General features: G+C 35.9%; 1 protein-coding gene across 2 annotated transcripts in view; it reads right to left on the bottom strand.

Moving 5' to 3' along the window:
* Positions 1 to 1,314: 1,314 nt before the first annotated feature.
* PHIP (pleckstrin homology domain interacting protein) overlaps positions 1,315 to 13,268 on the bottom strand; it is a 105,741-nt gene continuing 93,787 nt past the window's right edge. For both annotated transcript variants that reach the window (XM_058835165.1, XM_058835164.1), the window contains 5 exons: positions 12,383 to 12,535; positions 10,210 to 10,373; positions 9,454 to 9,734; positions 8,982 to 9,143; positions 1,315 to 7,496 (listed from right to left, as the gene is read on the bottom strand). In XM_058835165.1, coding sequence (XP_058691148.1) covers positions 6,850 to 7,496; positions 8,982 to 9,143; positions 9,454 to 9,734; positions 10,210 to 10,373; positions 12,383 to 12,535 — 1,407 coding nt within the window. In that variant the 3' untranslated portion in view covers positions 1,315 to 6,849. The remainder of the gene's footprint in view (positions 7,497 to 8,981; positions 9,144 to 9,453; positions 9,735 to 10,209; positions 10,374 to 12,382; positions 12,536 to 13,268) is intronic.

Genomic DNA, 13,268 nt, shown 5'->3' on the forward strand with positions numbered 1-13,268 from the left:
CAGCACATGGTCCAACAGCACAGTCAGGTACCAACATTTCACAGCACCTGTTAATCCTAAGCAAAGTCTTGATTTCTATGCAAAATAAAAGAAACACAGTAGGTTTCAAAACCTGTCACAGAAACGGGAACTGGGACAATTGTATTTTAAGGATTCTGTACACAGTTACATAGAAAAAGGTTTTTTTAGATCTTTTCAAAACAAAGAGAAAGTTATTAACTGCTTAAGACTATTCTCAGTAACGAAACTAAAACTATAGACCTGGAGTGGCTTGGATGAGCAGACCACTGTAACTGTTGTTCTGTAATACAGGAAATGCACATCAACCAGACCTACCACCTCCAGGACATAACAGCAGCACCAAAGGAAGTGTGTCATATTTTCAGTATTCTTAAATTATTTTCTCCAAGCAGAACATATCAGCGAGCAAAACTCACACTTGGAACAGAGATTTTTCCTCAGTTGCTAAAACAAGTCTTGTTTTTGCCAGACATCACGTGGAGTCTGGAAAGCCACAGGGAACTCAATTCATTCCACTGTGACCCTTCCACATTCCCGTCACCCAGAAGTACACATACCTGCATCTGTGAGGTGAGTGAGGGTCTCTTCCATCACTTCCTTGTGTTTTCAGGTAAGGAAATGTAAGGAGCAAAAGATCATCTGATAAAGCAAATAACATGTGAAATTAAACAGAGTCCACATTTCTTTTTTTATTGCATCCGTTGAACAGAAAAATGTAGATATAAACAAACCAACCCTGCAGTTTTGTGAAAACACATCCTGTGTTGTATTCCTTGCATCACCCACTCAGGGCAGCTAGGCTGCAGACCAGTACTCTACAGGCAAGGAGGCAGGGGATTCTCTCTGCTCAAGTGTTTATAGCTTCTTCTAGAGCTGTTGGGAAGCAGATTTCCATAGATTGGATGTAGCTCTGGTACAAACAGTTGTCACCTGAACAGGGAATGCTTCCTGGAGGATTAGAGGCAGGTGCCCTGGGTGCATGTGTGAAAGTGAACTAAGAGGACTCGACATGGTGCCTTCAGTGCCAGACGTTACTGCCTTTATACTGCCTCCTGAACTGCGGGGCTTAGTGAAAACCCCTGCCAAATAGCAAATTCTGATCTCTATCAGAGAATGCTCCAGTTCCAATTTTGTTTATTCCCACTTACCCACTATATCATACTATCAGATACCGCTATTCCATATTCCATAAAGAATCAAAAGGAGTTGAATTTAGGGAGTTCTGAAAAACACACAACCAATCGTCCCATAGCACAGTAAATTACCAGATATAAACAAACACTGTTGGACAGCTTAGAAAAACATGTTTTCTATTTATTTAAAAATAAGTTTGTAGTTACTACATTGCAGTGACAGTAATTCTTACACGTACATTCTAGTTTGTATAAAAGGATTCAAAGTATTATGCATCAAAACTAACATAGAAAGTGTCCACATAACAGTAAAGAAATTTCCAATCCATATGTACAAAAAGAAAGGGCACTGTTATCCTGGTGAGATACTTCAGGTTATAACATGATAATCTAGATTTCTGGAAGGAAAAAAGCCTTGATAAAGCTAAAGAATTATAGTTTTCAAAACTGTTACTCATTACATACAACAGATTTGTGTTTTACATAATTCTGTACAAAATAAGTGTAATTTTTAATCTGAAAATCTTGTCAGTTTTAAAATTAACCTTTCCTAGGTAATTTACTTGAAGTTCAGCTCCATTCTATACATATTGAAACATTATGACAGAATTTAATTCACACATGATCATTATCCAGTTGTCCACCACACTTCTGCAGTTTTAGTATGGTCCAAAAATGTAACTTCTGTATGGTCTCAATGCATTAGCAAACCAACCCACTCAGTTGTAAGCACAAAATAGTACATGTACATCACACAGTACATGATAGGTACTTCTATTTCTTTCTAGTACTACTTTGTGTGACCTCATTCTTTGTTCTTTCAGTGTAGAAATTCATAGTATAGTACTACTTTCCCTCCCAAAAATGTATTGTTTGCATTATTTGAAGTGAATTTCCTGATGTATTTATCTGCATTAAAAAGGATCCAAATGACTACTTGTCTCACTACGTACCTCCTAAAAGCTAAATTTATTCACCCTTATTTTATTGCAGCATATAAGGTTTCTCTCTAGAGCGCCTTGAGGCTGTTAGAACCTTGGGAAAAGGGGGGATGAGGGGGGTGAGGGGGAAGCAGCTAATCACCTTTCTGCAATTTAAGCTGTCTTTTCATCTGGCTTCCTGGCATGTTTCCTCCTCTAGCACACTGTAAAAATGACATGGCGAATTCCCACATTAAAATCAGCAGAAACACAAGAGCACCTGGAGGTTAGCTCCGGTTTAAAAGCTACCTGCTGTTTTCCCCCAGACATCATAGAAAGTGAGCAAACTGCATTCACGATTCAAAAACAAGAAGCTACGTAAGCTGTCAATGCCAGATCTGTTATTTGAAACACACTGTCAAGCCTTGGCCAGTTTTATGAAATGTAATACACTTTCCTCTGCATATGAACATGTATATACAGTAATTTACAGCAGAAAACTAACAGCCCTTTTATCAGTTGAATATCTAGGTCCCCTTGGAAACCAATCTGTTACAAGAACTTCAGGGATAAAAGAAAATATATACTCATTTTACACAGTTCATTTGTCTTCATTTAGGTCATAAACAGAAAATGAGCTTTTGCTGTTTCTAGGTGAGGTTTCAAAACCCTGTACCTTCTCTATCACAGCACTGTAGCAGAGTTTTAATTAAATATTTTAAAACACTTAAAAAAAGGTGAAAAGGAAAACCCTTGACAGTCTACTGTGGACAAAAGATACTATTTTAGAATAAGGTGAGGACTCGGGACAAAATGTAAATATTGTGGTATGGCTACATTTTGACTGACTAGTGATGTAAAATTACTTCAGCAAGATTCACATGCTACAAATAAATGTTGATCAAAGTGAGCTTGAAAACCTCTAATCTCCAATCTACTATATAAATACAGTGAAAGGGTGAAAGGGTCCCATCCAGTTAAGCCTATTGCTTTTATAGAATCTGTCAACTATTTAACATGTGCCTAAATTCAAATTACACGCTAAAGCGTTTACTTGTAGTCCTCGATCCAAAAAATGTGAGCAAAATATTTAAAAATGCAGTGTAAAATTGTAACAAGCTTGAAGTTACTGAATGGACAGGCTATTTTTTGTGTTGCATTGTAGTCCTTTTTTTGGTAAGACAAAAGCCTCTGGTGCAGAATTGGTACTTAAAAATATTTGTACAGCAATACAGTGAATAAGCTGTCTCTACACTACAATTTATTTTTTAATAGATATTAATAGCTATACGTGCTGCATCAGGGTCCTTTATCAATTAATAGTTTTACAAATATTAAGCCATAGTAATATTTAACTCAACCAACTCAACCTTACAAGTCTTTCAACAAACTGATCACAGGTACAAACCAGACACTGTACAAATAAACATCTGAAAATCTTTATCACAGCAGTCGAATCACTGAGGAAGACATTTCTCTGTAAAGTTATCACTGGTCATTGCCGAGTGACAAAGAGCTCTAGTTCAATATTGACAATAATAATGAACACTACAGTGGCAAAATTTCAGTTCAGCTCCCAAAGAACACACTAACAACAGAAACAAAGTGGCTAAAGCATTGTTAAGTATGTAGGCACAGGTACAATGATTCCTGTTAAACATTTAGAGCACACTTATGACAGAAGCAGAAGTATTTCCTCATTGGTAGGTAAAGAACACACTTATCAAGATACCACTCAGCAGCTAATACCAATTTTAACATTTCCCAGTATAGCATAGAAATACCAGAACAGTATCCTCATATCCATGTCAAATATAAACGAATTTAATGAAAAAAAAAAAACTGAGTTAATTGCTGCCAGATCATTTGCATGTATGTGACTATGAAGCTATGTTATTTACAATGCAAATGTAAAACAAGCATATGAGGTTTTGATACTTCATTTTCTGAACCAGTTGTTAGGTACTTGAGATGGTATTATAAAACATACATACAACTATAGTTCTTAAATTATTTCAAAACACTGACCAATAGTTTATTGCTCACATTTAAAAACCTATGACTCTGTAATCAAAAGCTCTTTTTCTGTATTGATACAGTATCTCACGACCACCTCAAATAATACATTTTTCCTTCCCCAACCAAAATATGGTCTGGTGGTGACGAAAGTCTCATAAATAAAGTTTGCAACCTAGTGAAATTAAATTATAAAAAATATAACTTTTAAATAAATCTGGTATTAATTTCTAATAAATTTCTAGCATTGCTTCTATAAAAATTTGACCCAAATTATCCAGTTTAGTTTTAAAGGAAAAACATTAACGTGTCTAATAAGAATCAAAAACTTACTGGCTAAAGTCACTGATATTACTGGGTGGGAAGCAGTACCCATGTTCTGCAGATAAGGCCTTCTATCCTTGTAAAATTAAGATGTACAATCTTCTACCTACTGTTAAGGGAATGCAGATTATTTCAGTCTCCAAAACTTACACACAAGGTATTTTTGATATATAAATATATACATAAACATGCCATATAAAACATTCTTACAAACGGAGTAAATACAGAAGATGAATTTTAGATATAATCTATTTTATATATTACAATGCAGATAACATCAGGAAATTACACATTTTCAAATGATTGCCTTCATCAGTGAGATTTGACAAAATTAACAAGTAGAATCAATCAGTTTTGAATTGTGAAGCTGTATTACAACTGTACAAATGTAGCTTGTTATCTAACCACATGTTTAGTGACTCCATTTTAATTGGATGATAAAAGAAATACTTGTTAGAAAAAATAAATATGCCAACAAATCAAATACAAGCTAATCCCTGGCCCCCAAATTCAAATCCGTAACAATTCAGAGTATCTGGAAAATATCTCCGCCATTTATTGTAGCAAAATGAACTACCTAAAACTAGGTATGGCTATCCACAGTAGTATATTTCTATTACTCTTAGTGGCAAATACCAATATTCTTTGTTCAAACTTTTAGACTTTTTTTTGTAAGAAACTAAAGAATGAAGAATCAGGCCTCAAATACATATACAGAATCTGTGCAAATTTAAGATCTTAATTCCGCATGTCCTCCCTTCCAGACATTGCAGATGATGTGTAAAAAAAAAAAAAAAGTATAACCATAAAATTTTGGTTACATTTTTGTACCATACCAGATCTCAGTAAATACCACTATTTATGTATTTTTTTTCTTTGAAACTGGACAATACTTTTTTTTTAAGTGATAGAAAATGGTATTAAGGTTTGTTTGTAAAGTTATAAAATAACTAAATGTACCATAAACAAATAAATAACTGCTTTTCTTTTCCAGAGCAGTACATATAACAATACATTCCCCTAAGTCATATAGTTATCATTTACAATAGACAACTTAATTTTAGTAAGGATGCAAGAAATAATAGAATACAAGGCACAATCATTAAATGGAATTTTTCTTTAGGGTGTATATTGACATATGTCAGCGTGATATACCATAAAAAGTGCAGAAAAACACAATGTGCAATGAGACCACTGTATAAAACATGATTGCATAAAAAGTGATTTGGCCTTTTAACCCTAATAATTGAAAATAACCAATCTTCCCCTTAAAATTAAACTATAAAGTATGACATTTTAAAATTTTCAATTCTAGTGCTATCTAAAAAATCCTGAAAAAAATTTATACCTGGGTAATATTTTAGACATATGTGTTTATGTATATATTAATATATACACATACACTATTCTTTGTAGGTAATTTCAGACTCTTAAGCATGTCTAAAGTTGTAGAAACAACAATCAATCTGGATCAGAAAGTAAACATCATAATTCCGTACATGTCCTGTAATTTCCTTGAATCCTTTAACCAATTATACATTTAGACTAAAACATCTCTGTCAAAGGACCCCACCAGTGCATTATTTTCTACCAGAAGTACCAAAAAGGATACATTTCAGAACAATGTTAACAACTTACTATTTAAAACAAGACACAGTTTTTATCACTGTAAATGGTATGCTGTACTGACACTCAAAAAGAAAAAAAGGTTTTCCACTGCACTGATTCTCAGTCTTTGGCACGATAAACAGAGATTTAGTGATTGATACAAGAATCAAGGTCTGAAAAATTAGACATTAGTCAAACTTTTTCCAATGTGGATATATATATTTGTGATTACGTTTTTGCTATGTTTGGCAGAACTTGGATAAACAATGGCCTGTGCTAGGCTTCTTTTGCAGCTGAACGTTCCATCACAACTGAAATTAAACATTTTCAGATCAGCAAAGTTTGGTATTGTATTATTTAATAGAAATGCAAGTGAATTTACTGCCATTTTTTGCCAAAGTCTGCCTTCCTAGGCAACTTGACTTTACAATCAAAGCGTACCTTGCTTGGTCAAAAATAGATTTCTGTTTTCAATTTGTGGCAATTAAAATTTCTATAACCTTTTTTCAATTGTGTAGAGATATTACGACTTGAGCAGAGTAGCTCTGAACTCTGTACGTCAGTCAGAAATTGCTTCAATTCTCAACTGTGAACAAAATGACTGTTGAAATGTATAACCTATTTGGAGGGCAATAAATAGCAAAAGTTTAAAATATATATTTCTTTCAAAGAATGTTCTTTCAGTTTATCATTTTGCTAAATTTTTCTCCCCAAATCAGAACATATTCTTTCTAACCCATAATAGCAGCAGGGAAGCAGAAGTCTGTTCTGCTGTTCCTTAACTGTACCTGCTTCATAGCATGCTGAAGGAAAACCCTTGGTAAAAATTACCAACCAATTAAATTAGCTTTTGCTTTTTCAGTCAACTTTCGGACTCTGCCTCTGCTTGAAGTTCCAAAAGTTAAGGAGGTGTCTTCAAACAATAGCTGCCTTTGCTCTTCCTCAGAGTCATCTTCATTGTAAAAGGCTGTCCTCCTACCCTGGTTTCTAGTTCTCATGTGAGGTTCAGAATCTTTAAGCTCTTCAGAACTCTCCTCCATAGGCTCATGTGTCTTTTTCCTCCTGCTTCTTGTTTGCATTTTAACATTTGCAGGAATTAAGAGGTCTGAGCCTGGCGGGCGGCTCTTCATCTTCCTTTTTGGCTTTCTACCCCCTCGGCCTTTTTTTTGTAGCAAGTCTTCCTTCACATTATTTTCAGAAAGAGAATTGCATGCAGTAGAAACAGAGGCTTCCTCTGGTATATCCCTCGCAGTCTGGATTGTATTCTGCTCTACTACCTTTTGCTGTTCAACAATTTGTAGCTTTTTTGGTTTCCTGCCTCTTTTCTTGTGCACCACCACTTCACAGCTACTGTTATTAGTCTCCACCTTGGGTTTCCGTCCAGGACCTCTTTTAACTGGAGGCTTCAAAGGCTGTCCTCCATGTCCATTTACCTGAATGCTTCCCGATGCCAAAGCATTGTTCTTGCAATCCGCTGTAAAGAAACGGTACAATGTACATGTCACATAACAGATTTGCATTTACATTCATTTTCACACTGCCTTAATAAAACTTCTTAACTAAAATATCTGAATGGATTCACAGTGATTGCCAATCTGTCAAAATCTAAGAAACCCAAAGTTGAGCTCAGAGAGTTTCCTTCTAGTATGGAAGGAAATCAAATTTGTACAGATTTCTCACACTAACAGACAGCAGAATATACTTGGAGACTTTTACAGGGTACGAGTGTTCATTATGTGAGGGGTACTCAACTTCCTCAGAGAGGCATATCACAGGACCTCTTAGGAAGATGTTCTGACACCACAGCCCTTGCCTAAAATACGGCCAAGAGCAGGCTCATAGCCAGCATGATAGTTCCTGCAGCTCTTTGGTGAAACACCCACACACAGCTTCTGCTGTGTGTGAATGTGCACCAGCATGCACTAAAAGCACAGGCCTCCTCAGTCCTATGAGTGGATTTGAGGAGACAGGACCATGTCAACATTCAGAAACCCCTGACCTGACCAAACATCCCGTCCTATAACAGATGCATATTTAGCATCTGTTCCAGTGTGGAACAGCTGGGGCCTTTGTAAGAAAGCTTACAAGCAATAGACAGATGATTTGACTTATCGGACCACAAGCTACTTTTTCAGAAGCACGGATGAGTAAGAAAGAACTCCCTGGGGAAAGGATTAAAAGGAGTAGGCAGATTAATTAGATGGGAACCAATTTGCAGACTACTGTGCCCCCATTTTCAGAGAAAAGATGTTTAGTGGATCCACCTGCTTCAAGCATCTTTGTAACAGTTCAAAACTCCTTCATAAAAAGGAAAGCTTTCTGAATAGGAGATCTTACTTCAGCCTCCACAGAAGCTTTGAATTTTAAGGTATTCTGACATCAAAAGACCAAGCAAGCTCCCTCAGGAGACTTCATGAACTAGGTCCAAGCAGGCCATTCAAATATACTAAATAGAAGCAGTAAATCCTGCATAGTTGTTTTTTTTTGCTGTGCCAAAAAATGAAAGAATGAATATGCAGCTGGGGTCCTCTGATCCTTATGCTTGTTGCTGCACAGAATGTTGTCACACTCAGTCTTACTGACCCAAATATAACCCACAGAAGTTGTACGTGTTTAAACACAAAGGATTTAAAGTGTGACCATGCAGAAGTCTGCTTTGCAATTAAGGAACTTCTAATATGACTTCTTTAGTAGTTTAAATGAAAGTACAGGTATGTTAACATCTCAAAATCATCTAGACAACAGTTATCACACCATAGAAATGGTGTTAAGAGTAGTCAAAGCCATGCTAATTCATCAAGAAGGAAACTAATGGTGACAGAGTTGTTCCATTAGACTTCCCTATTCTGCTAAATCACAATGCATTCTAATGGCCCTACCCCACAACTGAAGTACAACACTACAGTCACTACACCAGTAACTCTGAGGGTGGGGAGGAAGTTCCAGAGAAATTTGGTACCTTGCGGATTAACAGTGGAAGATTTTACTTTGCGCTTGATTTGCTTCTCTTTCTCGGGATTTTCTTTCGTGGAGTTATTCCTAGTGTTATGACTGTAATCAGATGGGGTAGGGTTTGATACAATATTCTGGTTCTTGGAATGTTTGGTTGAATTCTCCAGTACTAGAAGGATAAAAAGAAAAAAAATTATCAAGTCATTTATACTACATTCAATCTTGTTGAGCTACTACATGTTCTACTACAAACCATTTGACTCAGTGATCCAAAAGGGAGAAAGCTTCCTAGATAAAACAACATAGCTTAATTTGTTCAGCTTTCCTCTGAAGAGCCTCAAAGGCCCATCAGTTTGAAAACAGAACCAGTCTTAACCAAAAGAAATATATTAGATTTCCAGAGAGCCAGTTTCATCTTTAAAAACATTCATGGACTAATTAAAAAAAAAAACCTCAAAACCAAAAACGCCAAAACTTGCCTGACTTTCCTGACCCTGCAGTAGTATTAGGCTTTGCAATTAAAGGCTTGATAGTTAAAGGCTTTGCTCCTGAAGAAGTAGATGGTTGCTCTGTAACAGCCACATCTGTTATCCCCTTATTGCTTCGAGTCCGCACAAGAGAGGAGGCCTCAGCGGCTTTTCCATTCATCTGAGGCGGAGTGTGTCTCAGTGCTGTCGACCGTGCAGGTGCAGATGATGATGAAGTGGCAGAAGTTTCTGCCTTCAGCTGAGGTTTTATTAATCTCCTCTTCCTTTCAGGGCTGCAAAAGGAGTAACAATTTGTATCCTGGATGGCCACCTTGTCATTTTACAGGAATAAATAAAATTAAATGCTAGTGTCTGAGATTGTGGGAGTAAAACAATCACCTCTGCATGAAGTATGTTAAAAATATGGCATTTACTGTGGAAATTCATGTAAGTTGTGAGCTTCTGGAAAGTGAATCTTTACAATAAATACTATAGTTATATGACAAAGCATGATGCCATCACTACCCTAACGATGCTGTTTTACTGTACACATTTAGCAGTTATTTGAATTTTAAGCACTTACACTAGGATAGCTCTAAGTAAAGTTTAAAACTCTTCCACATCATAGGGACTTGCATGTCAAAGCTACCATTCTGCAATATAGGGAATAGTAAAGGAAGTATTAAGAAAAAAACACACTAAGTTTTATTGTTTAGGTATGTCAAAATTTCACAGCATTTCATGAATACTATAAAGGAATTAATGTACCTGGATGCAACACTACTGGAAACTGAGCTGCTTCTACTTCTTTTTTTCCTTCGTTTCTTTATAGTATTTCTTTTATGAAAGCGTAGGGCAGATTTATAATCTGATAAAATAGAACTTATGTGTTCTTCAAAGAAAGCAGAAAGGCGCAAGCTCATGCTGTAGATCTAAAATAGAAAAGCCAGTAAACAAGTTTTATACTTCTCCAAAGCATCCTTTTACTTATTTATCACTGAACAATAGCTAGAAAAGCAAAAAGTGATTAATATAGAAATGTTTTAGGGAAATTTACAATCTACCTCTAACCCACGTGGAGGTTTGCTTTAACTATTTTCATGGTTTGGAACAGTGTATCACAACTGAAGATGACACAGGAAAGGAAAAAGTGGATAACTCAGTTTTTCAATTGCCTTTATAGAATGTATCTCTTTCTGGTTTCAACAGAAATCACAGAGATCCTTAATATAATTTTACTGTATCATACCTAGGGTCAAGAACTCTTACTTTCTGTTCTATTAAGTTGCATCCTTATATCCTGTATTTGAATATCAGTCTATTCCTTTTATAGATGAATTGATACAACAAGTTAGCTGCAACAGGTACAATAAACATATTGAAATTATGTAGGTGCAATTTTTTTTCTCATCTTTAAACTTGGATGATCTACAGAGACTCCCAAATTCATTTTAGTAATTATTTAGGCACAGTTGTTATTAATTCTGGAAACAGAAAAAACACCAAAGCGACCTCTCTAGGTACTTCGAGGAGACATGGTACCTTCTCTGAACACAAAGACAGTACTGAACCAGTTCCCACTTAATGACACACCAAACCATCTGAGCACCGGAGTGGATAGGTTTGACAGATTCTATGCATGTTACTGGAGATGGCATGCAAAGGAATGTGTGTCTGATGTGCCAAGCTAAAAAAAAAAAAAAGCTGATGACTAAGGTTTACTGTTCAAGAAAGCATCAGTGACATCAGTTGACTGTTCAAATAAGCATCAGTGACAAAATAAGATGCTAAAAATATAAGTGCATGACATAGTAAAAATATCACATTCAATGCTGCATGCACTGAAAGCACATAGGTTCTAGAATATTAAAACTCTTGACATAAGAACCTTCTACTTCTGAGTAAAACAACGGAGGACAAATTTATTACTATACCAGTTTGTTTGGAAGAAACATGAAAGAAATGAAAATGTCAAAAGAATCTATGAAACCACACAAAGCTAATGTCAGGTATGATGAGGTCAAGGAGAGAAAGAAAAATTTCAAAAGAATCCAGACCTGCCCCAAAAGCCCTGCCACTTGTTGCAACTGAAAGAGTAATTTTTTTATGGGTATGCCTCAACAGTGAATGGGCCTGTCTGCTACTAACTGGAGAGGAATCACTGATCCTGCTAGTCACCTACTAAGAAATTTGTGCCCAAGTCTTAAAATAATGAAGTCCTAATGATTAACCTGCTATTTAGAAAAGCCAAACATAAAGCTGTTAATAATTCTGGTCTTAAAACCTAACATATTAGTAGAAGCAAGGCTACACTGAAGTCTTGAACACATGTAAACATGCTTCTATAATTTAAGTGTTATCAGATACTGCACCTACTACTAGCAGGACATCTCAGTATGAATAGCTTTGTAAGCTGACATGTCATGTAAACTGTCCTGTTTCCCAGAAATCCCAAGAGCTTCATTACAATCCTACTGCATTAGTGGTGAACAGCAGAGAATTTCAACATCCTCTGCTGTCTATACCTGGATATTTCAGTTTGGGGCAACCTTCAAAGTGGAGGGGCTCCCTGTGTGTTTGTTTTGAAAATCTGGTTTCTTCCCCAAAATATTGGGAAATTTCACTATTGTACTCATAATCCTGCTTCGACAGAACTCTTCTTCCATGTGGTTTTCCCTTTAGACCCACTTTCTAGTATTTACTTTTGAAACACACATGCAGAACATCAGAACTTTTGGTATTTAAAGAGCACACATTCCTTTTCCTTCAAATACAAAGCTGTAATAGTTTCTCAAAAATACTTATATTTTAAGATCAGAAATTAATTAAACTTGTTTTTAAAAGCAATCAAATTACACTCTCTCTCTGCTTTTTTGGTCCTGTATTTTTCAGATATAAATGTTCTTTCAAACAACAATAATGGAAAACAATAATATCTTACCCTTGATCTTTTACTTGGTGTATAGGCCTTAGAATTGCTGAAAATAAGTCTCACATCTTTACATAACTCCATTGGTGACTCGTAGTTGCCAGCTTCCAGTGTTTCTCTAACAGTAGCAAAGTCCATAGGCGTGTCAATAATATCTCTATAATCCTGTTTAGAAATAGCAAAGCAAATAATTTCTTACATTTTTTTCCCAAGCCTTAATGTATCATTTTCATTAGGATGAGTTTGATAAACCTGTTTAACCAAAATGTCCTCTTTAAATAGGTGTAGAAGACTGCTGAAGACATTTTGCTCCTTTCCACTAATATGCAACATACCTCCTTGCAGACATACCCAGCAGGGTCAAGGTTAGAAGTTAACTGATAGACAATTTAATTAATTTTATAAACCGATTTACTGAAACACAGAACTCAGAATCTTGTGTCCTAAGGGTTGCTTTACTGACAAACTAACATGAAGATAATAGTGATATGAAAGTGTGACTACAGGCCTTCTGGGTGGCTTAGCAGAAAGTAAGGACTAAGACTAATACTGTTCTTGCACATTAGCTTTAAAATATCAAGTTCGAATACTTGAACCTCATCAGAGGCTTATGACATCCTTTCTGAAACCTAAGCAGTTTCCCACATGGAGACCTGGTACAATGTATGAATGCAATAAAGCATTAAAAACTCCACAGGCTTAGGTAGGACCCAATTCAAGCCAATGACAGAACAATTTTTTTCCAGGCTATGGAAGAAACAGAGACATGTCCATACAAGTAAAAGCTTAAATACCAAATTTAACCAAAAAGTTTAAGGTAATCTATCAGAGTAAATAGAACCTGCAGGAGTGCCTCTGCATGTTAAACAGGCTTGTGACACCAGGGAGCAGTGTGCTT

This window comes from Poecile atricapillus, chromosome 3, assembly GCF_030490865.1.
Source record: "Poecile atricapillus isolate bPoeAtr1 chromosome 3, bPoeAtr1.hap1, whole genome shotgun sequence".
NCBI classification, from domain to species: Eukaryota; Metazoa; Chordata; class Aves; order Passeriformes; family Paridae; genus Poecile; species Poecile atricapillus.